At 55.5% G+C, this 21,463-nt stretch overlaps 4 protein-coding genes across 6 annotated transcripts; 1 reads left to right on the forward strand and 3 right to left on the reverse strand.

The window, feature by feature from the left end:
• Positions 1 to 5: 5 nt before the first annotated feature.
• Positions 6 to 1,419, reverse strand: LOC138445662 (WD repeat-containing protein 97-like). Its single transcript, XM_069599777.1, has 3 exons — positions 1,199 to 1,419; positions 900 to 1,030; positions 6 to 721 (listed from the first exon to the last, which is right to left on the reverse strand). Exons 1-3 carry the CDS (start codon positions 1,326 to 1,328, stop codon positions 89 to 91), a joined length of 894 nt encoding a protein of 297 aa, XP_069455878.1. The 5' UTR covers positions 1,329 to 1,419; the 3' UTR covers positions 6 to 88.
• Positions 1,420 to 1,444: 25 nt separating this feature from the next.
• MAF1 (MAF1 homolog, negative regulator of RNA polymerase III) lies at positions 1,445 to 5,005 on the reverse strand. Of its 2 annotated transcripts, none has more exons than XM_069599780.1 (8): positions 4,107 to 5,005; positions 3,266 to 3,388; positions 3,034 to 3,162; positions 2,793 to 2,958; positions 2,541 to 2,662; positions 2,339 to 2,458; positions 2,039 to 2,179; positions 1,445 to 1,917 (listed from the first exon to the last, which is right to left on the reverse strand). In XM_069599780.1, the coding sequence occupies exons 2-8, from the start codon at positions 3,346 to 3,348 to the stop codon at positions 1,896 to 1,898; spliced, it is 783 nt and encodes a 260-aa protein (XP_069455881.1). In that variant the 5' UTR covers positions 3,349 to 3,388; positions 4,107 to 5,005; the 3' UTR covers positions 1,445 to 1,895. The 2 variants fall into 2 exon arrangements, with proteins under 2 accessions (XP_069455881.1, XP_069455882.1); XM_069599781.1 differs by having other exon boundaries at positions 3,266 to 3,514; positions 4,107 to 4,515.
• On the forward strand, positions 4,092 to 8,631 carry SHARPIN (SHANK associated RH domain interactor). 2 transcript variants are annotated; one of them, XM_069599757.1, is made up of 9 exons: positions 4,092 to 5,298; positions 5,602 to 5,776; positions 7,271 to 7,408; positions 7,483 to 7,624; positions 7,709 to 7,799; positions 7,880 to 8,033; positions 8,113 to 8,231; positions 8,314 to 8,442; positions 8,513 to 8,631. In XM_069599757.1, exons 1-9 carry the CDS (start codon positions 5,101 to 5,103, stop codon positions 8,594 to 8,596), a joined length of 1,230 nt encoding a protein of 409 aa, XP_069455858.1. In that variant the 5' UTR covers positions 4,092 to 5,100; the 3' UTR covers positions 8,597 to 8,631. The 2 variants fall into 2 exon arrangements, with proteins under 2 accessions (XP_069455858.1, XP_069455859.1); XM_069599758.1 differs by lacking the exon at positions 8,314 to 8,442.
• Positions 8,632 to 9,816: 1,185 nt separating this feature from the next.
• CYC1 (cytochrome c1) lies at positions 9,817 to 12,301 on the reverse strand. The gene is made up of 7 exons (XM_069599769.1): positions 12,013 to 12,301; positions 11,240 to 11,436; positions 11,031 to 11,157; positions 10,788 to 10,945; positions 10,542 to 10,702; positions 10,222 to 10,322; positions 9,817 to 10,120 (listed from the first exon to the last, which is right to left on the reverse strand). The coding sequence occupies exons 1-7, from the start codon at positions 12,223 to 12,225 to the stop codon at positions 10,016 to 10,018; spliced, it is 1,062 nt and encodes a 353-aa protein (XP_069455870.1). The 5' UTR covers positions 12,226 to 12,301; the 3' UTR covers positions 9,817 to 10,015.
• Between the last annotated feature and the right edge of the window lie 9,162 nt (positions 12,302 to 21,463).

Consider the following 21,463-nt stretch of genomic DNA (forward strand, 5'->3'; position numbering starts at 1 on the left):
GCGCCCACCTGCACCTCTGACGACCGGATTTCCGTCGCAGCCTCGCCTCCTGGTTTCCACCCTCCCTCACCCCGTCCCTGGGCCCCCCTCACGTTTTGTGCAGATTCTGACGCACATCTATGAGAGCCCAGGTTTGCAGATCAAAGGTGAGCACGGCTGAGCCATAGGCTGCGAAGCAGCATGGGTCATGATGGGGAGGCCGAGGCCCCAGAGCCAGACGCGCAAGCGCACCCGAGATGCTTGGCGGTAGCTGAATAGGTGACCCGTGGGGAACCAGGCAGCGGCCCCCTGAACGGAACTTCCAGAGCACCAGGCTTCCGCCTGCCTCCGCCACCAGCAGCAGCCCAGGATCTGGCACCGGCAGGCAGCAGATGGGCTCGCGGCCTGGCACCCCGTGCTTCCCTGGCTTACTCAGCCACAGTAGGCTAAGGTCAGACTTTAGTATGGCCAGCCCCACTGGGCCCCAGCCCACAAAGCGGCCCACAGTGCCCAGAGGGCCCAGCACCGCCACTAGCCCTGTAAGTGCAACTGGAGCCAGCAGTTTCTCTTGTGCCCAGCCATCCTCTCTGTGCAGGTGCAGGCGGCCTGCACCGTCCAGCACCACGAAGCGTCTGCCCACGGGGTCCTGTGCCACCGAACACAGCCCGGCTGCCACCTCCAGGTGCCGCAGGGGTTCCAGCCCGTGCGTCAAGCGCGCCACACGCAGCTCAGCTCGCTTTTCCTATGGGCCAGAATCAACAAGACTGCAGTGAACTTGGCAGGGGCCAGGGGTTGGGGGTAGGCAGGGCACCTGCCTAGGGATGCCAAGAGGACCCCGGCTGGGATCCTACTGGGGACCCCTAGGGTAAGAGCCATATCAGGAAAGAGGCCTTGACACAGATGCCATGGCCAAGCCGCACCTTTTCCACAAAGGTCTGGAGGCCTGTACGCAGGAGCAGCCACAGCTGGCGGGCACGGGCACTCAGAGCCATGTTCTGCCACCGCGAGTTGTTGGTAATAAGCTGTGGGGCCCGCTCCGAAAATGACGACTCTGCGAACCGGCAGTGGAAGCCGTCAGTGTGATCTTGGGCCCCTAACTCTGGAGGTCGTGGGCAGCCAAGGGCCCTCCTGGGAGCCCTGCCCAGTTAGAAGACTGCCCACGGAGCGCTGTGTTCCCCGAGGACAGAACCTGTGCCTCAGTGAGCCCAGGCCACCTCACCCCTCTCTTCCTTGAGGAACCCCGGGTCCGGGACTTCATAGATGTCGGTCTCATATGGGTCTTGGTCTAGAATCAGGTGGTCGCCTTCTACTATAAAGGGGTTGCTTGCATCCAACACTTCCGACTCCATTTCAAAACCGGCGGGTCCAGGCGGCTCAACAGCCCCTTAAGACCGTTGCTAGGATACCAGCCACAGCAGGCCCCGCCCTCGACGCAGGCCCCGCCCTGACGCCTCGTGAGTCTAGGTCCACGCTAATTCACAGAAACTTTTATTGGAAACAAACCAGCTGCAGCAAAGTGACACTCAGTGCACGCTGCCCAACGGGCAAGGTGGGGGGTACAAGTGGGCAGATGACCCCTGGGACCACTTGCTGGGTCTCCGGCCCTTTAGGCTGGAGTGTGAAGGCCCAGGCCTGAGCCCACACAAAATACAAAAATAAACTCTGCGGTCCAGCTGCCCCTGCCTGTGTCAGTTCGTGTGAGCAGGGCAGTGGCTCTTCCCACCAGGCCCTGTGCTGTCTAGTCCAGCCACAGTGTGGGCAGCAGCAGCCTGTGGGGGTGAGTGGACAGCCACAGGCTAGGCAGGCATGGCCTGGGGTGGGCTGGTGCTGTGGCAGCGCCGGGACCTGGGCCCTCAGGTGGGCAGGTCCAGGCACTGTTCGAAGCTGGGTGAAGCTAGGGCCTCTGTTTCTCCTCTTCACATACAGATCACCGGGACCCTGCACAAAGGGTAGTGTGCAGTGAGCTTTGAGGAGCCCACACACAGGAGCCCAGGCAGAGGGGGCCCTGCCCTGCCCACCCCAGGGTTCATGGAGGGAGGCTGCTGGGGCAGTCTCACACCTGTCCTCTTCCATGGTTCCAGGCTCCTCAGGCCCACCCTCGCTACCTCCACCTCCACTCTCTTCCTCCTCCTCCTCTTCTTCCTCCCCGAGCTCCATGTCCAGTTCGTTGCCTGCCTCCGAGGGAGTGTAGGTGGATCCACTGGGGGGAGAGGAGACCAGTCTTAAAATCGTCTGCCCCCAGCCTACTGCTGACTCCAAGGAGGATGTCCGAGAAGGACAAAGTTAGGAATGAGGTGGGGAAAAGGTGTGTGGGACAAACAGGGAGGTAGAGGAGGGAGGGAGACAGGTGCCAGCCAACCTGATAGAGCGGCAGCTGAAGAAAACAATCCGTTTCAGCCGCTTGTTGTAGAAGAAGTAATTGAAGGACCAGAGGCTGCCATCTTCCCCAAAAGGGTCTGAGTCCAAGTCTGGGTTGTAGCTGAGGGGGTGGGGGGTGAGACGTGAGGTCCCAGTGCCACGAAGACCTAGGACCCCCCCCTCGTGCAGGGATGCTGGCCCACCTGTAGATGTCGCATTCAGCCAGGCAGATCTCCTCATCCACCGCGTTCCACAGTTGTGGCTTCAGCGCCTTGAAGTCCTCCCGGACAGCTGAGAACAGGCTGCAGTTGACCGCGTTCACCACCTAGGATGGTCACAGTCGGGGCTGACGAGGAGCCCGGCAGCAGGAATGAAGCAGGCTGAGCACGGTAAGTTAGGGAGGACACCTGGGATGGCTGTGGGCCTGCAGGTCCCTTCCCCAACCCCACCCTCACCCAGCTGAGGCTGGGCTCCCGGCTGAACTCATGGCTGCGGGCAGTGCTGAAGTCGTAGTCCGGCCGGAAGGACTCATTGAGGGTAGCAATCAGGTAGAAGAGGGTCTTGCGGCTGCACTTGTCGCTGAGGGGGCCCTCATCCTCGCCACCTTGGCTCTTACTCAGTCTGCACAGAGACAAGTGTCAGCCCAGTGCTGGCCCATTCGCCAGTCCCCCATAGGCAGGCCCTGCCCCCACTCACCTGCTGGGGCTGAGGCCCGAGGTCTGGGGTGGGGACAGAGCCTCCAGCACGTGTGGCTGGCCTTCCTGGCAGAACTGCTTGAACATGTGCTTGTCGTCACCCGCCATCTTACACGAGTAGCTCTCAATCCTAGAGATGCAGGCAGGACCGTGGAGCATGCCACCTCCCATGCTCAACCAGAACCAGTGCAGAGTGGCCTCTAAGAGGCCAGCCCCCAGAGCCCCAACCTCACCTGCCAATGATGTGTGCATCTCCCGTCTCCACGGTCAGCTGCGAGTTGATGGCCTCGAAGCTGGAGTTCTCCAGCAGCTTCATGTCCTCGGGGAGGGGTCTGTGCTCCAGGGGCTAGTGCTGCCTGAGGACGGAGATCAGTCCATGGGAATCTGGCCCGTGGGGTTCCACTTTCAGCCCTCCTCGCAGTAAGAGGTGCTGCTGTAAACAACTTGGGTCTCTCCTGCAGCCTGCTTCCAGCCCTTCAGCACTGGCGGGATAAACGGTAAGATCGGCAAGTCCAGGCCCAGCTCAGCTACACCTCCTGCACCTCACACGAGTTTTTTGGCCAGGCTGGGGGACCCACCGGGGATCTTGCTAACCCCGAGGACGCCGGGTTAGTCTCTCCCTCAACACTCTACACCCCACCAAGGAGGGCCCTGGGAGTCCGCGAAGGGGCGTGACTCCTACAGTTCCCCTCTGGCCAGAGTGAAAACCCGCTCCCGGTAAGGAACCAGGACATCTGGGGCTCGGCTCTGCTGTCACCTGGACGCGGCGCTCTTCCCTGTTCTACAGACGGCTTTCTAGTGAGGGAGAGAGGAAACCCATGAAATCCGTTTTCCTTCAAAAGTATGAGAGAGGGCGGAGAGAAGCCCTGAGGCCCCCCGAGTGTCGGCCAGACAGGCCGCTAGGGCGCCCCAGCGTCCGCCGGGTCTCGGGGGAAACCCCAGCCGGGGCGCAGGAACTACGCGTCCCAGGCAGCCGTGCGCCTCGGGGTGCGCGCGTGCGCGCCGGCGCGAAGCCCGCTGGGCACTGTAGTCCGGACAGCCCGGGTCGCCGCCGGGCACAGGGCGTACACCTACCTGCTCGCGCCGCGCTCAATCGGGCCGGGCCAGACTCGGCAGGGTCAGGTCGATGGGCGTCGGTGCGGCTGAGAAGGCGGGGTGGGCCTTGCGCGGCGCGGGCTCCTCAAGAACGGGCGGAGGCGCCGCGGCCTCCGCTCGGGCCGCGCTGTATCCGGGGGAAGAAGCTCCGCGGCGACGTCCCGTTACTCCCGGCCCTGCCGGCCCCTGCGGATTGCCACCGCGACATAGCCTCGCCCCTGCACGGCGCCCTACTATCGCGACCGACCTGTCCGCCGACCGCCACAGAGGGCCCGAGCAAGCGAGCGAACGACCTCTGCCTCCCCGAGCCGGACAACAACAAGCGTCTGCCAGGTCCGGCCCCACGCGTCTGAATGGCCCGCTCCAGCCGTCGGAACCGGGAGCTCGCACAGTCATTGGGGGTGGCATCCGCCGCTCAGTCCCGATGTCCGCTTCTACTGGGTACGACCCCTGTCCGTCATCTTCTCGGCCGTGCGAACCACCTCCCACCCTAGCGCTCATTGGCCGCAGCCCTCAAGGCCCCGCCCCAGTGGCTTCCCAGTTCCCCGGAGGGCCTAGTGGACTAGTGAGGTGTGGGTGGGACGCGGCAGGCGCGGGAGCGTCGGGAGGTGGGCTGCGGCCCAGAAGAGGCTCTCGAGTAGCGTTCGGCTTGGGAGCCAGATAACTGAGTTCAGAAGGACCGCCGAGCTCAGCCCCAACCCGAGCTTCTAGGGCCTTCCATTCGTGGCCGGTGCTGGCGTCTCTGACGCTCTGCCTGGAGTACAGGCCTCAAAGCCTCGCCTCACCCGCTTTTGTTGGGAGACCTTCGGGCCAAGCGCCATCGTGGGCGAAGCGGGAGCAGCAGACGGCTCCGACGCTCGGGCAGCGCCCGGAACCCCAGGCTCGTGGTTACAGTTTCCGGCCGGTGTAGGCGTTCAACGACCCAAGACCACGGAAGCGGGCTCGGGGGGGCACTGCGGGGGCCGGACCGGAGATGGCGCCGCCGGCGGGCGGCACAGCCGCTGGCTCGGACCCCGGCTCTGCCGCGGTGCTCCTGGCCGTGCATGCCGCGGTGAGGCCGCTGGGCGCCGGCCTGGACGTGGAGGCCCAGCTGCGGAGGCTGCAGCTGAGTGCGGACCCCGAGCGACCAGGGCGCTTCCGGCTGGAGATGCTGGGCGCGGGCCCCGGGGCGGTGAGTGGGGCCGGCGGGGGCGTGCGGCCTGGCCTCTGGGCCTGGTCGCTGAACCTGAAGCCAGGCTCTTCCGTTTGCTAGCCACGTACCATTATCTTTTCCTTGCTTCTGTTTCCTTGTCTGTAAAATGGGGATAATGCTGGTACTTACCTTTGTAGGATTACTGTGAGGGTTTCATAAAATAACACAAGTAAAAAGGCTTAGGACGTTGTAAGTAGTCGACAAACGTTACCTTGTATTCCTTTGATTATCATGCAGTATGTGCTGGGGGAGGCACTGAGCCTGGACTCTCCCTCTCCTCAGGTCAGTTTGGAGTGGCCCTTGGAGTCAGTCTCCTACACAGTCCGAGGCCCGTGCCAGCATGAGCTGCAGCCTCCACCGGGAGGGCCTGGGACTCTCAGTCTGTACTTCGCCAACCCTCAGGAAGCTCAGCGGTGGGCAGCCCTAGTCCGAGATGCTACCGTGGAAGGACGGAGTGGTCAGTGCCCTGGAGTGAAGATTCACCAGGCCAGGGCCAGTGTTTGTTCTGCAAGAGGGCAGGAGTAGCCCCAACCTCCCAAGCTTGGATGGGGGTAGTAATGGGGAAAGCTGAGCCCCTCTTGTCCACTGCTGGGGTTCAGGGAGCACTCTCAGGAGTGAGGAAGTAGAGAAAAGGAACAGAGACCGAAGGCAGTGCCAGACAGGTGTGGAGGGGCAGCGTAAGAAGACCCTCAGGACCGGGGTGAGAAGACAGACAATCAGAAGTGTGGAAGATAGTGGGAGAGTGACAGGCTCAGATTCAAGTTTCTGAAGACTGGTGGACCCTTGTATTCCTGTGGGTGATGCAGACAGGGCTGGAGGGAGGAAGGATGTTTCCAGAGATGCTTAGGAGAGGAATTGGCTGGATTTCCTGGAGGTTTGAATGGAAAAGTTAATGGTTGAGAATCTGGAAGGAACAGACACTGCAGAGGGCCTGTTTGGGAGGGTGTAGAAGTTGTCAGGTTCTTAAAATGTGGGAGGGAAAGGAGGTAGGAGGAGCTTGGGTTCTGAAGAGGAAAAGTTGGGGATAGAAAAGGTCAACCAAGGTCACTAGAAGACAGAAGCAAGGAGAGGGTCTGGCAGGCAGCCAGTGCATCAGGGAAGGAGTTCACAGATGCTACAGGTGAGCTGGTGAGCAAAAAGCACACAGTGAGATGGAAGAGAGGTCCAGACAGCAGCATCTGCGGAGGGAGAAAGGCACTTTTCTTTCATGCATACATTGGTTGGTTGGTTCACTACATGTGTATTCTGCACCTGTAGCAAGCACTCCTTCAAGGCCTTAGAGATTCCAGGCAGGCCTGGTGCTGGGTGCTCGGGAGCCCTGCTTATCTGAGTGGGCAGATGGCTCAGAATATTGAGGCAAAGGAGCTGCATCTGCCCCACATGGGCAGGGCGTCAAGTGGGAGGTAAGAAGGGGAGCTGGTGGCGTGCTCAGGGCAAGCAGCAGCTGGAGAGGGGTTTTTTGGAATGGGATCAGCCCAGAGTGCTCTGTGCTGATGGCAGAGCCAGGAGAGACGTCAGAGTTCCCTGGAAGGAGGCCACCTTGACTGCAGGACTCCTGGAGACTTCCGCTGGTTCTGCTGTGAAGCCCAGGGAGCTTCCTGGCTGGCCGAGAGGGCTTGTACAGGCCAAGAGAGGTGGCCCAGCCCCTGTGGGGGAGGGCTGCAGGTGGGACTGGGCAGCAAAGGAGGCCAGAAGGACTCCAGAGCCCAAGAAAGAGCCAAGTGCAACTCTGAGTGGAGTCAGCAGGGACCTCTGGGGTGTGCAAGGGCCAAGACTGGGCCAAGGTCTGGCTTGCAATGTGGCCAAGGCAGGGCCCTGGCATGGGCTGAAGTGAGGAGGGAGGAGACAAAGGTACTGGAAGCCTGAGGTGAGAGAACAGGCCTGGGTGTGTACTCCGTGGGGGGCCAGATCTCAAAGAGACCACCAGCCCAGCCCATATCTTTCCTCCTAGGCAGTGACAGCTTGCCCCCAGCCCTAGGCCCAGAAACGTGCCCTGTCTCCCCGCCCAGTCCCCTTGAAGTGCCCACACCCAAGGCCCCCCAACCCAAGGTGGATCTTCCTTGGAGCCCTGGAGACTTGATGGAGAAAGGTAAAGGCAGGCGGCCGGAGGGGCTGGGGGAAGCAGCCAGTGTGGGGTTGTGATGGCTCTCTCTTCCCCTGCAGAAGAGCTGGCAGGGCGCCTGACCCAGGCCGTAGAGGGTGGGGATGAGAAGGGAGCAGCCCAAGCAGCAGCCATCCTGGCACAGCGTCATGTGGCCCTCAGGGTCCAGCTCCAGGAGGCCTACTTTCCTCCTGGCCCCATCAGGTAAGGCCTGGGACCTCTTTCTCACCTGGACCCTCAGGCCTCTCAGGTCCCCCATCCTTACCTGTGACCTCCATTCTGGTCCAGGCTCCAGGTCACAGTTGAAGACGCTGCGTCCTCTGCCCATGTCTCACTGCAGGTTCACCCCCACTGCACCATCAGGGCCCTCCAGGAGCAGGCGAGCATGTGGTCTGGGGAACCCGGGTGGGGGGGTGGCGGGAGGCGCCCTGGGTGACACTCTTGACACTCTGGCCCCAGGTGTTCTCAGAGTTCGGCTTCCCACCAGCTGTGCAGTGCTGGGTCATCGGGAGGTGCCTGTGTGTCCCTGAACACAGCCTCGCTTTCTATGGGGTCCGGCGGGATGGAGACCCTGCTTTCCTCTACCTGCTCTCAGCTCCCCGAGAAGCCCCAGGTCAGTCCTTGATTGGGGCGGGATGAGGAAGGTGGAGTATAGCCCGCCACGGTCCCAAGTCTCACTCCCTCTGTCGCAGGACACAGTCTTCAGCGTCCCCAGAAGGTGAATGGGGAACTAGGCCGCCTGTTCCCACAGTCATTGGGGTTGCCCCCAACTCCTCAGCCAGCCAGCTCCAGCCTGCTCAGCCCCCTTCAGGTGAGCAGGGACTGGGCTGGGTGGCCTTGGCACTGTGGGCATTGAAAGCGGGTGAGCAGCAACTGTGTGCTCACCTCCCTAGCCCGGCTGGCCCTGCCCATCGTGCACCTTCATCAACGCCCCAGGCCGCCCCGGCTGTGAGATGTGCAGCACCCAGAGGCCCTGTGCTTGGGACCCCCTTCCCACAGCCTCCACCCAGCAGCTCCCAAAGGTACTAGGAGCAGAGGCGGGGAGGGGATGGGACAGAACAAGCAGAATGACCCATCTTCCCCTCCTTCCAGGTCACACGGAGAGAGGATGGCCCTTCCCTTCCAGGCCCAAGGTCCTTGGACCCCCTCCTGAACCTCTCAGGGAACCTCTGCTGATGCTCGCTGGAGTCATTAAAGACACTTTTGAGCCAGCCACGTGCCCTTTCACTGTGCCTTCCTGCAGCCTGGGAGGATGGAAGGCAGACAGCCCTCTGAGAGGAACCCTGGCAATCTTGGGTGGGTGGGCCCTTCCCAGTGGAGCCCAGGCTACTGAAGAGCACACTTGGAATGCAGGTCCCAGTCCCAAGGCATCGGGGCCTGGCACCCATTCCCCAGGTGCCAAGGGTGGGTAGGGCGCCCCCCATCTGCTGACCCCTGGGCTGGCCCTTCAGACACACACCCTGCCCTCTTCTTGGCGCTCACCCTCCCCGCCCCAGCTGCCTCTCCTCTAGGCTGCTCCCACCCTGCTGCCCCTCACACTCCCTGCTTGGGGACAAAAGCTCTGAAGCAAAGAGCCCTGGGCCAGGGCCACAGGCCACTGCCAAGAAGCACCGCCCTGGCCCTCCACCCACTGACAGGTCCATGGCTGTGTAAACCTGGCCACTCCCAGCCACCCTGTGGACTGCCAGGAGGGGCTCTCCCCTCAGAGATGGGGACCATTCTCAAGTTTACAGCAAGTACCTCCAGCTGCCCAGCCAAGAGACCAGGAGCTCATTCCACTGGCCTCTGCCTGCCTCTCTGCTTCCTTGGCAGGGCTGAGAGCCTCTCCCAGCCACCCCCAGTCCTAGGATCAATCCTGCAGCCTCTCCCTGGTTGATACGCACCAGGGCTCCCTGCTGCTCTCAGGATGAAAGTCAAGTGGTTTCACTTGACTTAAGTTACTGCAGCAGGGCTCAGGGCCCCCCTCTTCACCTGTGACCAAATACTGGCCATTTCCTGCCCTATATTCAGTGCTGACTGGACTCTCAGCCGACAGTCCGTGCAGGGCAATCCTGACCACACTACACTGGGCACCCCCGGGAGCTCTCAGGGCGAGGATCCCAGTCCCATCGCGTGCGTGTGTGTGTGTGTGTGTGTGTGTGTGCGCGCGCATGCGCACGCTAAGTTGCTTCAGTTGTGTCTGATTCTTCTGGCCCCAAAGACTGTAGCCCGCCAGGGTCCTCTGTCCATGGGATTCTCCAGGCAAGAACACTTGAGTGGGTTGCCATGCCCTCCTCCAGGAGATCTCCCCGACCCAGGGACTGAATCCTCATCTGGTAGGTCCTTTACCACTACCACCACCTGAGAAGCCCAGAGTCCCATGCAAAACTATACTATCACATGATAGTTCAGGTCAGTGTGTTGAGAAACTTAATTTATTTCCACCGTGGGCGCTGAATGATCTGGAACTGAAGCCCCAGCTCCTGCCCTTCCCCCTCTTGTCCCAGAGGAAGAGGGGCTTGGCCAGGAGGGCCACCTGAGACCTCAACAGGCCCAGTGTGGCTCCCGGGCTTGAGGACCCTGAAGCTCAGGACAGCAAACAGACACTGGGCAGGGTCACTTGGGCGGCCGATAGGCCAGCTTTCGGCTCTTGAGGACTGACCACTTATGCCGCTTCATGGCGTAGACCAGGGGCAGAAGCAAGCCCATCATCAGCAGCATCTGGGGATGAGACAGGCTCAGAGGAGGGAGGCAGAAAAAACCCCTGCTCAGCTCCCAGCCTGTCCTCAGGCCCACCATGCCCCTCAGCCCAGTCCCGTCACCTTGAGCCCCATGCGTTTGCGATGGTCGTGTTCTGGTTCAGCTGCCCAGCGCAGGAAGGTACACACATCCTTGGCTACCTGGGACATGGTAGCTGGGGTGCCTGAATCAAGGACAAGTGGTCTAAGGGCTGTCTGTGGGGGTCCCTGCCCAAAGCTTCAAAAGGGATGGAACCCAGCCCCCACCCTCAGTACATGGATGGCATGAATATGACCCATGCTTCTTACACATACATAGTGCCCCAAACCAAGGAAGGTGCAAGACCTCTTGGGGCAAGAAAACAGGACCCAACTTGCCCATCCCCAGGGTGGGGGCCTCTCACCATCATCGAACTCCAAGACCTCATTGTAGATTGGAGGAGCCATGCCAATGGCCTGGCCAGGAAAATAAGGGTTGAAGTAGAGGCCTTCTCGCAGCGACACCCCAGTGGGCGGCTCACAGTAGCCGGTGAGCAAGGAAAAGACGTAGTCCTCACCACCGTGCCTGGGACCAGATTGGGGTGTCCTCAGCCTCTGCCATGAGGTGGGCCTTCCCCACTCCCCACACCATCCTGCAGGCAGCCCCTTACCTAGCTCGCACGATGTAGCTGAGGTCAGGGGGCAGTGCTCCATTGTTGGCTGCCCGCGCAGCCTCGGGGTTGGGGTACGGTTTGGGGAAGTAGTCAGACAGCTTCCCTGGGCGCATGAACATCTCCCCATCTTCATTGGGGCCGTCCTGAACCTCCACCTGCCACCGAGAGCCCCATCACAAACCTGCTGTCCAGCACAGGAGGAGCCCCAATCCTTGGGTCCTCTGCATGCCTGGTGCCCACCTCCTCAGCCAGCGCCTTGGCCTCATCCTCTGTGTAGCACACGCCCACCAGGTGGCGGTAGGCCACGTAGTCCATGCTGTGGCAGGAAGAGCACACCTGCTTGTACACCTGGAAACCCCTCCGGATGCTGGAGAGAGAGACAGGGTTAGGGGCGCCAAGGATTCCACCCCACCCGGTCCACCCATAAACTCCCCCAGCCAGCCACACACCTGGTGTGGTCCAGGGAGGAGAGGAGGCCACGGTGAGACCACGGATAGCTGGGAGGGTGCAGCTCCAGGTCACTAGCACTCACGGCAGAATGCAGAGCCACTGCCAGCCCTGCACCCCCTGCCGCCAGCATGCCCAGCGCTGACAGAATCACTTTCCGGCCCCGGGACAGGCCAGACTTCGACGACAAGGACACTGCCTGCAAGAGTCCCGCTCAGCGCCTTTCAGAACACCACCCAGCCCTACCTGGGGATCTGACTCTCATGCACCCAACACCGGCCACCTCGCGCGCCGCTGCCCTCCCCGCCGCGGACCCCTCGACCAGCTCCGTCCCCGAGAAGGAGATGTGAGGCGTGCTCTTGGATCCTGGGCCGGGAATCAGGCCGAAGTGAGCAAGGGTGCGGGGACAGGCCAAGGTCACAAGCAGCTGCCGAGGTCAGGCTGGGGTCAGTTCAGGACGCGGGCCCATTCTGGGAGGCCGGGGCCGGAGCGAGCCTCGGCGCGACCCCCGGGGAAGCCCCGGGTCCCGAGCCGGCGGCAATCCCGCCCCGCCGCCCCCCACGCTCGGCACCAGGCCCTTGTGATGCTCGGAGGAGTAGAGGCCAGCCCTGCTCCCAGGCGCCCAAGGTCAGCAGGCTGCGGGGGTCCGGCCGAGGCGGGGGCCTGGGTGCAGAGGCCGCTCCCGCGCTGCCAAGCCCGCGCCGGGAGCCTCCCCGCGGTGACCTTCAGCGGGATGCGGGGCCGCGCGGCGGCCAGTTTCAGGGCCAGAGCTCACCTGGGGTGTCCGTAGTGGGAGCTGCCCGGGCCGCGCGCCACACAGCAGACCTCGGGCCCGCGCTCCCGGCAGCCCCGCGCCCCGGGGGCCCACCATCGCCCCGCGAAGCGTAGCCGCCGCCGCCGCCATCTTGGCCCTCTTCAGCGCGGCCACCGCTCCCGTCGGCCTCTGCGGCGGCAGAGGATAGTAAACCTCGCGATAGCCGGGAGGCATGTGAGGGGGCGGGGCGGGGGCGGGCTCTGTCCTTCAGGGCCGCGCACCGCGTCGGGGTGCTACTCCAGTCGTCTTGGAAACCTGCGGTTGTGCAAGTTGGTTTTGCGTCTCTCTGTTGCCGTGACAACGCCCAACTACCTGGTTACCCTAGTCCCGCAGCTGGTCTCTCCAGGCTCAGCTGTGCTACGCGCCTACGCCTAGACGTCCCTAACCTGGAATCCACCGCTTTATTGCACGCTTTCGTCCAACAATATTTCCCGACTTGGAGCGGTGGAAGAACACCTTCATTGCAAAGAATTGCCATTATTTAACCAGTCTGATGGCCCCCTGTAAACCCCACTTGCCAAGCCTAATCAGGTTGTCCAGGGCTGTTAGCCTAACCCCTAAGACTGTTGAAGGCAATTCTGGCAAGTGTTGTAATTTCAAAGTTGTAATTTCCCCGAAGCAATGGAGAACAACTGGCTCAAGTAATAGACTAACCAAAAAGCTTGAAAGGAAGAAAAGGGAATATAATGTCCACAGGGTGCTCAGACGGTGAAGAATCTGCCTGCAATGCAAGAGACCTGGGTTTCATCCCTGGGTTGAGAAAATCCCCTGGAGGGGGGCATGGCAACCCACTCCGGTATTCTTGCCTGGAGAATCCCCATGGACAGAGGATACTGGCGGGCTATACATTCTATGGGGGTCGCAAAGAATTGGACACAACTGAGCGACTAAGTACAGCACAGCACGTATTTCCAGAATATAGAAAATCCCAAACATAAGTAGGACAGTGTATATACTCATGAAAGACCAGAAAAAGCCCTAAGTGCTCACTTCTGGCTAACCTTGAGGCTCTGTGCACAGTTGAAGCCTAAAGCAGAGTTGTAAACTGCCTGGCTGAATTCTGAAGCATGTGCCACATGCAGCCAGAGCCACTTAGAAAAGATGGAGATTTATTGGTTATGAAATTAAAAGACACTTGCTCCTTGGAAGAAAAGCTATGACAAACCTGGACAGTGTATTGAAAAGCAGAGACATCAGTTGGCCAGCAAAGTTCTCTCTAGTAAAAGCTATGGTTTTTCCAGTAGTCATGTATGGATGTGAGAGTGGAACCATAAAGAAGGCTGAGCTCTGAAGTATCGATGCTTTCGAACTGTGGTACTGGAGAAGACTCTTGAGAGTCCTTTGGACAGCAGGGAGATTGAACCAGTCAATCCTAAAGGAAATCAGTCCTGAATATTCATTGGAAAGACTGATGCTGAAGCTGAAGCACCAGTACTTTGGCTGCCTGATGCGAACAGTCAACTAATTGGCAAAGACCCTGATGCTTCGAAAGATTGAAGGCAGGAGGAGAAGGGGACAACAGAGGATAAAGTGGTTGGATGGCATCACGAATTCAATGGACATGAGTTTGAGCAAACTCTAAGAGACTGTGAAGGACAGGGAAGCCTGGTATGCTGCAGTCCATGGGGTCAAAAAGAGTCAGACATGACTGAGCAACTGAACAATTATTGGTCCCAGACACTTAAGGAAATTTCTGTCCAGTCATTTATCTGACCACTGAGCTAACCAGGTAGAGACTTTGCTGGCTACCTATGACAAATAGTAGACTTACTTGATAGAATTAGTTGAGAAATGTCACTATACAAATGCAACTACCACAGCAGCAACAGTAACAAAACTTGGAATCTAATGTCCAGAATTTCCACTTTGTATCATTAAATCCAGTCAGTCCTAAAGGAAATCAACCCTGAATATTCATTGGAAGGACTGATGCTGAAGCTGAAGCCCCAGTACTCTGGCCATCTGATGCAAACAGCCAACTCACTGGAAAAGACCCTGATGCTGGGAAAGATTGAGGGCAGGAGGAGAAGGGGGCGACATAGGATGAGATGGTTGTATGGCATCACCAACTCAGTGGATATGAGTTTGAGCAAACCCCAGGAGATAGTGAAAGACAGGGAAGCCTGGCATGCTGCAGTCCATGGGATCTCAAAGAGTTGGACGTGACTGAACAACCACAACAACAAATCATTTAAAATGCCTAGTTTTCAACAAAAAATTATGTGACATCTAAAGAAAGGAAAGGGTCTGGCCTATAAATGGGAATAAAAAGAACCAATCAATAGGAACTACTCCTGGGGAAATTTAGCTAAATATATTTAAAGAAAGGGGGGCTAAATATGATATATACATACTACTACATATAAAAGAGATAACTAATGAGGACTTTCTGTATAGCACAGGTAGCTCTACTCAGTACTCTGTAATGAGTCACATGGGAAAAGAATCTAAAAGAGAGGATGTATGTGTATGTGTAACTGTTTCACTTTGCTGTCTAGCAGAAACTAACACACAACATTGTAAATAAACTATACTCCACTAAAAGTAAAAAAATTCTAATAAAAATTGAATCAAAAAGTATGTTCAATAAGCCATAATATCTAAAAAACTAGAGGAAAGTATAATAATGTCTCATGAAATAGAGAATGTCAATAAAAAGAAATTACAAAGAGAATCCAAATGGAAATTATGGAGTTGAAATGTACAACAATGGAAATGAAACATTTTACTGAAGGGCTCTGCTGCAGGTTTGAGTAAGTAGATGAAAGAATTAGCAAACTTGAAGTTATGTCAATTGAGATCGTCTGATCTGTAAAACAGACCAAAAAAAAGGGGTAAAAATTAACATAGCCTCAGTGACCTGTGGGACATCACTAAGCATACCAATCTATACAAAATTCTCAGGAGCAAAGGAGAAAGAAAGTGAGGGACAAAAACAATATTTAAAGAAATTGTGACTGAAAACTTTCCAAATTTGACTGAAACAAACAAACAAACATGTATGTATTCTACACATACAGGAAGTTAAAGAACCCCAAGTAGGATGAAGTACACCTGTACACATCATACATTTTTAAAAAGAAAGAAAGAAAAAAAAAACTCGAAAAAAAACAGCAAGAGAGAAGTGACTCATCGCATACAAGTAGTCCTCAATAAAATTAACAGAAAATCTCATACCAGAAACCATGGAGGCCAGAAGGTGGTGGTATGACTTGGTTCAAATGCTGAAAGAATAAACCAGGTAAATCTGCCAACCAAGAATTCTATATCTGGCAAAACCATCTCTCAAAAAAAAAAAAAAAAAAGGAGGCAATTAAGACGTTTCCAGATAAACTGAGAGTTTCTCACAAACACCCTGCTCTCCAAGAAATACCAAATGGAGTCCTTAGGCTGAAATGAAAGAACACTGGACGATAACTCAAATCCACATGAGCAAATAAAAGCACCAGCACAGGCAACTACATAGACAAGTACAAATGCTTTTTGTAACTTTTTTTCTATCTGATTTAAAAACTCCTGCGGAGAAGGCAATGGCACCCCACTCCAGTACTCTTGCCTGGCAAATCCCATGGACGGAGGAGCCTGATGGGCTGTGGTGGTTTAGTCGCTGTCATGTTTGACTCTTGCAACACCAGGGACTGCAGCCCGCCAGTCTCCTCTGTCCATGGGATTCTCCAGGCAAGAATACTGGAGTGGGTTGCCATTTCCTTCTCCAGGGGATCTTCCCACCCAGAAATCGAACCCAGGTCTCCTGCACTGCAGGCAGATTCTTTACCGACTGAGCTATGAGGGAAGCCCAAATATCAAGACAGCAGATATAACTGTACTATATCATTAATTACATTAAATGTAAATAGATTAAAGTCACCAATTAAAGGGCAGAGCTTAGAATAATGGATTTTTTTAAAGTCATGATCCAACTATACAATGCCTATAAGAAACACATTTTATATTCAAAGACACAAATAGTAAAAATTTGGAAAAATATACACCACACCAACAGTAACCAAAAGTAACCAAAAGAGTTAGAGGGGCTGTACTCACATCAGACAATATAAACTTTAAGACAGACGCTGATACCAGCGTTAAAGAAGGACATTTTATAATGGAAAGAAAAATCAGTTCATCAAGATGACAGTTATAAAGATATATTAGACTAGCAGAGTCCCAAAATACACGACGCAAAACTGTACAGAATTGAAGGGAGAAAAATAACATTTAACATAACAGTTGGGAGACATCAGTACCCCACTCCCAGTAATGGATAGAACAAATAGACAGACCATCAGCAAAGAAAAGAAAGACTTGAGCAACACAGCAAGCCAACCAGACCTAAAGACATCCGTGTAACGCCCCACCCAACAACAGGAGAGTACATATTCTTCCCACGTGCACATGGAATGTTCTTTAGGATAGATCAATATTTTCAATAAATTTAAGAGTAGTAAAATCATAAAGTATGTTCTCTGACCACAACGGAATGAAATTAAAAATCAATAACAGAAGGAGAGTAGGGAAATTCACAATTATGTGAAAATTAAATAACATACTCTTAAAAAAAAATCCAAAGAAGAAATCACAGAAAAAATTAGAAAATACTTTGAGATGAATGAAAATGAAAACACAACATATCAAAACTTAGCACCATCAAGAGAGGTAATCAAGAGGGAAATTTAGAATTCTAAATTACTGTTATTAGACTTCCCCAGTGGTACAATGGATAAGAATTCACCTGCCAGTGCAAGGAACACGAGTTCTATCTCTGGTCTGGAGAGATCCCACATGCTTTGGGGCATCTAAGCCCATGCACCACAATTACTGAGCCAGTGCTTTAGAGCCCACAAGCCACAAATATGGAAGCCTGTTAACCCTAACCTTAAGTGCTTGGTTACGATGGAAAAGGCATTAAATTTGTGGGTGGAAGACAGGAACAGAAAGTCAGACTCAGTGCTATCCAGAGTTTCAAGCATCCACTGGGTGTCCTGGAATGGATGCCCTGCAGATAGGGGATCCTATTCATTCTTATCAAAGTCCAGTTTCCGGAAACCCAGAGACAGAAAATAGGGTAAGGATGAAAGGGGAGTGGGTGTACAGTGTTACTTCTGTGCACAATAAAAATGTTCTGAAGGAAGGAGTTGGTTGTGCAGGTCTTGGAGAGCAAGGTGAGGAGGCTTAATTTTATCCTGGATGCAAGGGGCATCCCTGGAAGAGAGGCAAAGTGGACCCCAGGTCCAGAATTGGGTGAGGGCACAGGGAAGAGGTGCATGCAGAGTAGGTATTCAGGTTGGGAAGAGATGACTTAAAGGGGACCGTGGCACGTCCAGGAGGCAGAGGTGACCGATGTGGCCTCAGAAGAGGGACCTAGACAGGAGGCAGGACTTGAGTGTGGGCATGAAGGCAGCTGGAACCTGGAAAGAACCCTAAGGCAGCCCAGAGCCCCCACCTTGAAGCCCCAGGTGGAATGGGGTGACTTGGCAAAGGGTCTGAGAAGAGCACAGAGCTAACCTGGGACAGCCAGCCAACTGCAGAGCGTCTGCAGAAGGCCTGGCTGTGGGGAAGCTGCCGTGTGTCCTGAGGCGGGTCCTGCACCCTTGACCTCACAGTCCTCACCCCGTATCCCCAGCCGTGAGCCCCGAGGATGGCGGCGGGCCTGACCCCAGTTTCCTCCTGGACCTCCAGAAGGGCTCCCTCTGATTCTTTTCTTCTTTCATTCAACAAACACAGGTGTATATTCTACCTTTCCAGTCCTTGGCTCTGCTGGAAGAGAGGCAGAAAGTAAGACAGAGGCCCTGCCCCACAGAGCTCCTGTTCTGGGGTGTGGGAGGCAAGCTGCAAAGGAATATCGAGTACTTATTACTAAGATTGGTGATCAACACAACAGATCCGCACGGTTGTAGATGCATACACACTTCTAGACGCTTCCAGCTGGCAACTGCCTGAGAATTCCTGGGTGGCTCAGCAACAGTCCCCCTTGTAGGAACTGGACTGAAGTGTCAGAAAACTCCAAATAATGACCCAAACATGATAGAGATTTGTTTCTCTTTTTTGTAAATGAAGCCTAGTTTAGCAGCCCAGGGTCTTGGAGGTCCTGGGAGGCACCCTCTTGTCTCATCCAACCCACAGGGTGGGCTGAAGCTTTCATCTCTGACGTGCTTCATTCCACATCCCCGAGAATGGGAAAGAAGCAGCTGTTTGATGTCTGCATGGATTCACCCTAGGGATGGGCACAATAAGGACAGAAATGGTAGGGACCTAATAGAAGCAGAAGATATTAAGAAGAGGTGGCAAGAATACACAGAACTGTACAAAAAAGATCTTCATGACCCAGATAATCACGATGTTGTGATCACCAACCTAGAGCCGGACATCCTGGAATGTGAAGTCAAATGGGCCTTAGGAAGCACCATCACAAACAAAGCTAGTGGAGGTGATGGAATTCCAGTTGAGCTATTTCAAATCCTAAGAAATGATGCTGTGAAAGTGCTGCATTCAATATGCCAGCAAATTTGGAAAACTCAGCAGTGGCCACAGGACTGGAAAAGGTCAGTTCTCATTCCAAGCCCAAAGATAGGCAATGCCAAAGAATGCTCAAACTACCGCACAATTGTACTCATCTCACACGCTAGCAAAGTAATGCTCAAAATTATCCAAGCCAGGCTTCAACAGTATGTGAACTGTGAACTTCCAGCAAACTCTGGAAAAGCCTTCAAGAGATGGGAATACCAGACCACATGACCTGCCTCTTGAGAAATCTATATGCAGGTCAGGAAGCAACAGTTAGAACTGGACATGGAACAACAGACTGGTTCCAAATAGGAAAAGGAGTACGTCAAGGCTGTGTATTGTCACCCTGCTTATTTAACTTACATGCAGAGTACATCATGCGAAATTCCGGGCTGGGAGAAGTACAAGCTGGAATCAAGCTTGCCAGGAGAAATATCAATAACCTTGGATATGCAGATGACACCACCTGCATGGCAGAAAGTGAAGAAGAACTAAAGAGCCCCTTGATGAAACTGAAAGAAGGGAGTGAAAAAGTTGGCTTAAAACTCAACATTCAGAAAAGATCATGGCATCTGGTCCCATCACTTCATGGCAAATAGATGGGGAAATAATGGAAATAGTGTCAGACTTTATTTTGGGGGGCTCCAAAATCACTGCAGATGGTGACTGCAGTTATGAAATTAAAAGACGCTTACTCCTTGGAAGAAAAGTTATGACCAACCTGGACAGCATATTAAAAAGCAGACATTACTTTGTCAACAAAGGTCCATCTAGTCAAAGCTATGGTTTTTCCAGTAGTCTTGTATGGATGTGGGAGTTGGATTATAAAGAAAGCTGAGCACTGAAGAACTGATGCTTTTGAACTGTGGTGACTCCTGAGAGTCCCTTGGACTGCAAGGAGATCCAATCAGTCCATCCTAAAGGAAATCAGTCCTGAATAGTCATTGGAAGGACTGATGCTGAAGCTGAAACTCCAATCCTTTGGCCACCTGATGCGAAGAACTGATTCATTTGAAAAGACCCTGCAGCTGGGAAAGATTGAAGGCATGTGGAGAAGGGCATGAGAGAGGATGAAATGGTTGCATGGCATCACCAACTCAATGTACATGAGTTTGAGTAAACTCAGAGAGTTGGTGATGGACAGGGAGGCCTGGTGTGCTGCAGTCCATGGGGCCCCAAAGAGTCAAGACATGATTGAGCGACTGAACTGAACTGGACTCACCCTTGAAGCTTCTGCTCAGGTCTAGAGGCCTCTGTAGTCACATGACCTCACCTAGCTGCACGTAGTCTAGGAGCATCTTTACACAGGGTGGCCTGTGCTCATGCCAAAATGAGGGTTCCGTAACTGAGGGAGAGGGATACCTTCAGAGTAAACCCTGTAGGAACTCATGCTCAGCCTTTGTACATCTCATCTTGAGAGCCTGACATTTTCTTTCTTTATAAAATATACAGCGCAAGTGACATTAATGAAAATCAGTGCCAAAATCCAGTTCTGCAAAGCTAAGCTCAAACGGCTAACAGTGGTTTCATGAGGTAACATATTTCCACAATTTGTGTCTTAAGTGACTGCTGAAGTCTAGTTTAAAATGGCTGATCAAGGCCGAAGCCCAGGTAGAATGCCTGGAAGGGGTTTTGTATTAGATGCTGGTCTGCAGTCAACAGGGAGACCACAGCAGAGCCGAGACCTCTTCTGCCTTGTAAGACGGGAGCCCGCAGACCAGTGGTGCCTGACTGACCAGGGGAGAGTCCCGAGAGAGGCTAGCCTGGAGGCATTTCTGGGGGTGTGGGGGTGGGGGGTGGGCTGCAAGTTTTGCCCAGCCTCAGGATCTGGAGTTTTTTCAAAAGGGAAAGTGACTAGAAGACATACAGGCCAAGGGCAGGCTGCAGTCACAGTGGTCTCCAGCACCCTTGCTCCAGCCCATCCCCAACAGTCTGGACCCAGGGTGCCCATACCCTTCAATGCTGAGAAGTCCCAGAGTAAAGCCCTCCAGGTGCTGGCCCTCTCCCACAGTGGAGTCAGGGACCCGTAGGTGTTGAGGGAAGTCTCGCACAAGAGGAGCCCCAACACAGAGGCAGGCCTGGGTGGGGGGTCTGGGGCCTGGAGCTTCCTCCTTGGGATGGTCCCAGATCACCCCACTTCAGGATGTGGTGCTGCAGGAGGGTGTCTGGAGCTGGTGAGCTCCTTTCAGCACGGAGGCTCGCAGGACTGTGCTGGGCTCGCCACCCTGGCAGGGCACCTTGACTCTCAGCCTCATGCGGCCCTGGCATCACCAGACGGCCCACTTTGCTTTCCTCCCCTCCCCAACAGGCACTGGACATCCCAGTCCCTCTCAGGAGGCTTGGCCCAGCCTGAGGCCTCTGTGCAGCCCCGCGTCAGTGCCCTGCCCCTCGGCACTCAGGTCGCCCCTGTCCTGGGCTGTTGCTCTAGGTGGAGCTGGATGGGCTCAGCAGCTCCATCTCTGTCCCATCTCTCGTGGGCACTCCCAGGAGGACGGGAGAGGGGCTCCTCCTGCTGCACCCCAAGCCCACATCAAAGTTCTGGCCGACATTCCCCATACCTGAGGCCTCCCGTGTCCCCATAGTTCCAGCACCAGAGATGGCACTGTGGGGGTCTCTGGGCACCTCAGCTCCCATCAGGCCCCCAAGCACTGCCTGCCGTGCTTCTTCCTGCTCAGCACTGGACCATGATGCACAGAGACCCCCGACATTGGGAGTCCACTTGGGGCTGCAGTCAGGTCTGAGTGTCTACCCAGGCTCTCCTCCCAAGGCTGGCACTGGGGCCCTCACTCCTGCCACACGGTAAGTGGACCAGAAGCAGCCGAGCAGGGTGCCAGGCCCTGCAGGCAGTTTCTCGCGACAGGGTCTGTGGCCCCACACACACAGCAGACAGCGGGCCAGGAGCCCAAAG

The sequence above is a fragment of the Ovis canadensis genome, chromosome 9, assembly GCF_042477335.2.
Source record: "Ovis canadensis isolate MfBH-ARS-UI-01 breed Bighorn chromosome 9, ARS-UI_OviCan_v2, whole genome shotgun sequence".
Taxonomy (NCBI): domain Eukaryota; kingdom Metazoa; phylum Chordata; class Mammalia; order Artiodactyla; family Bovidae; genus Ovis; species Ovis canadensis.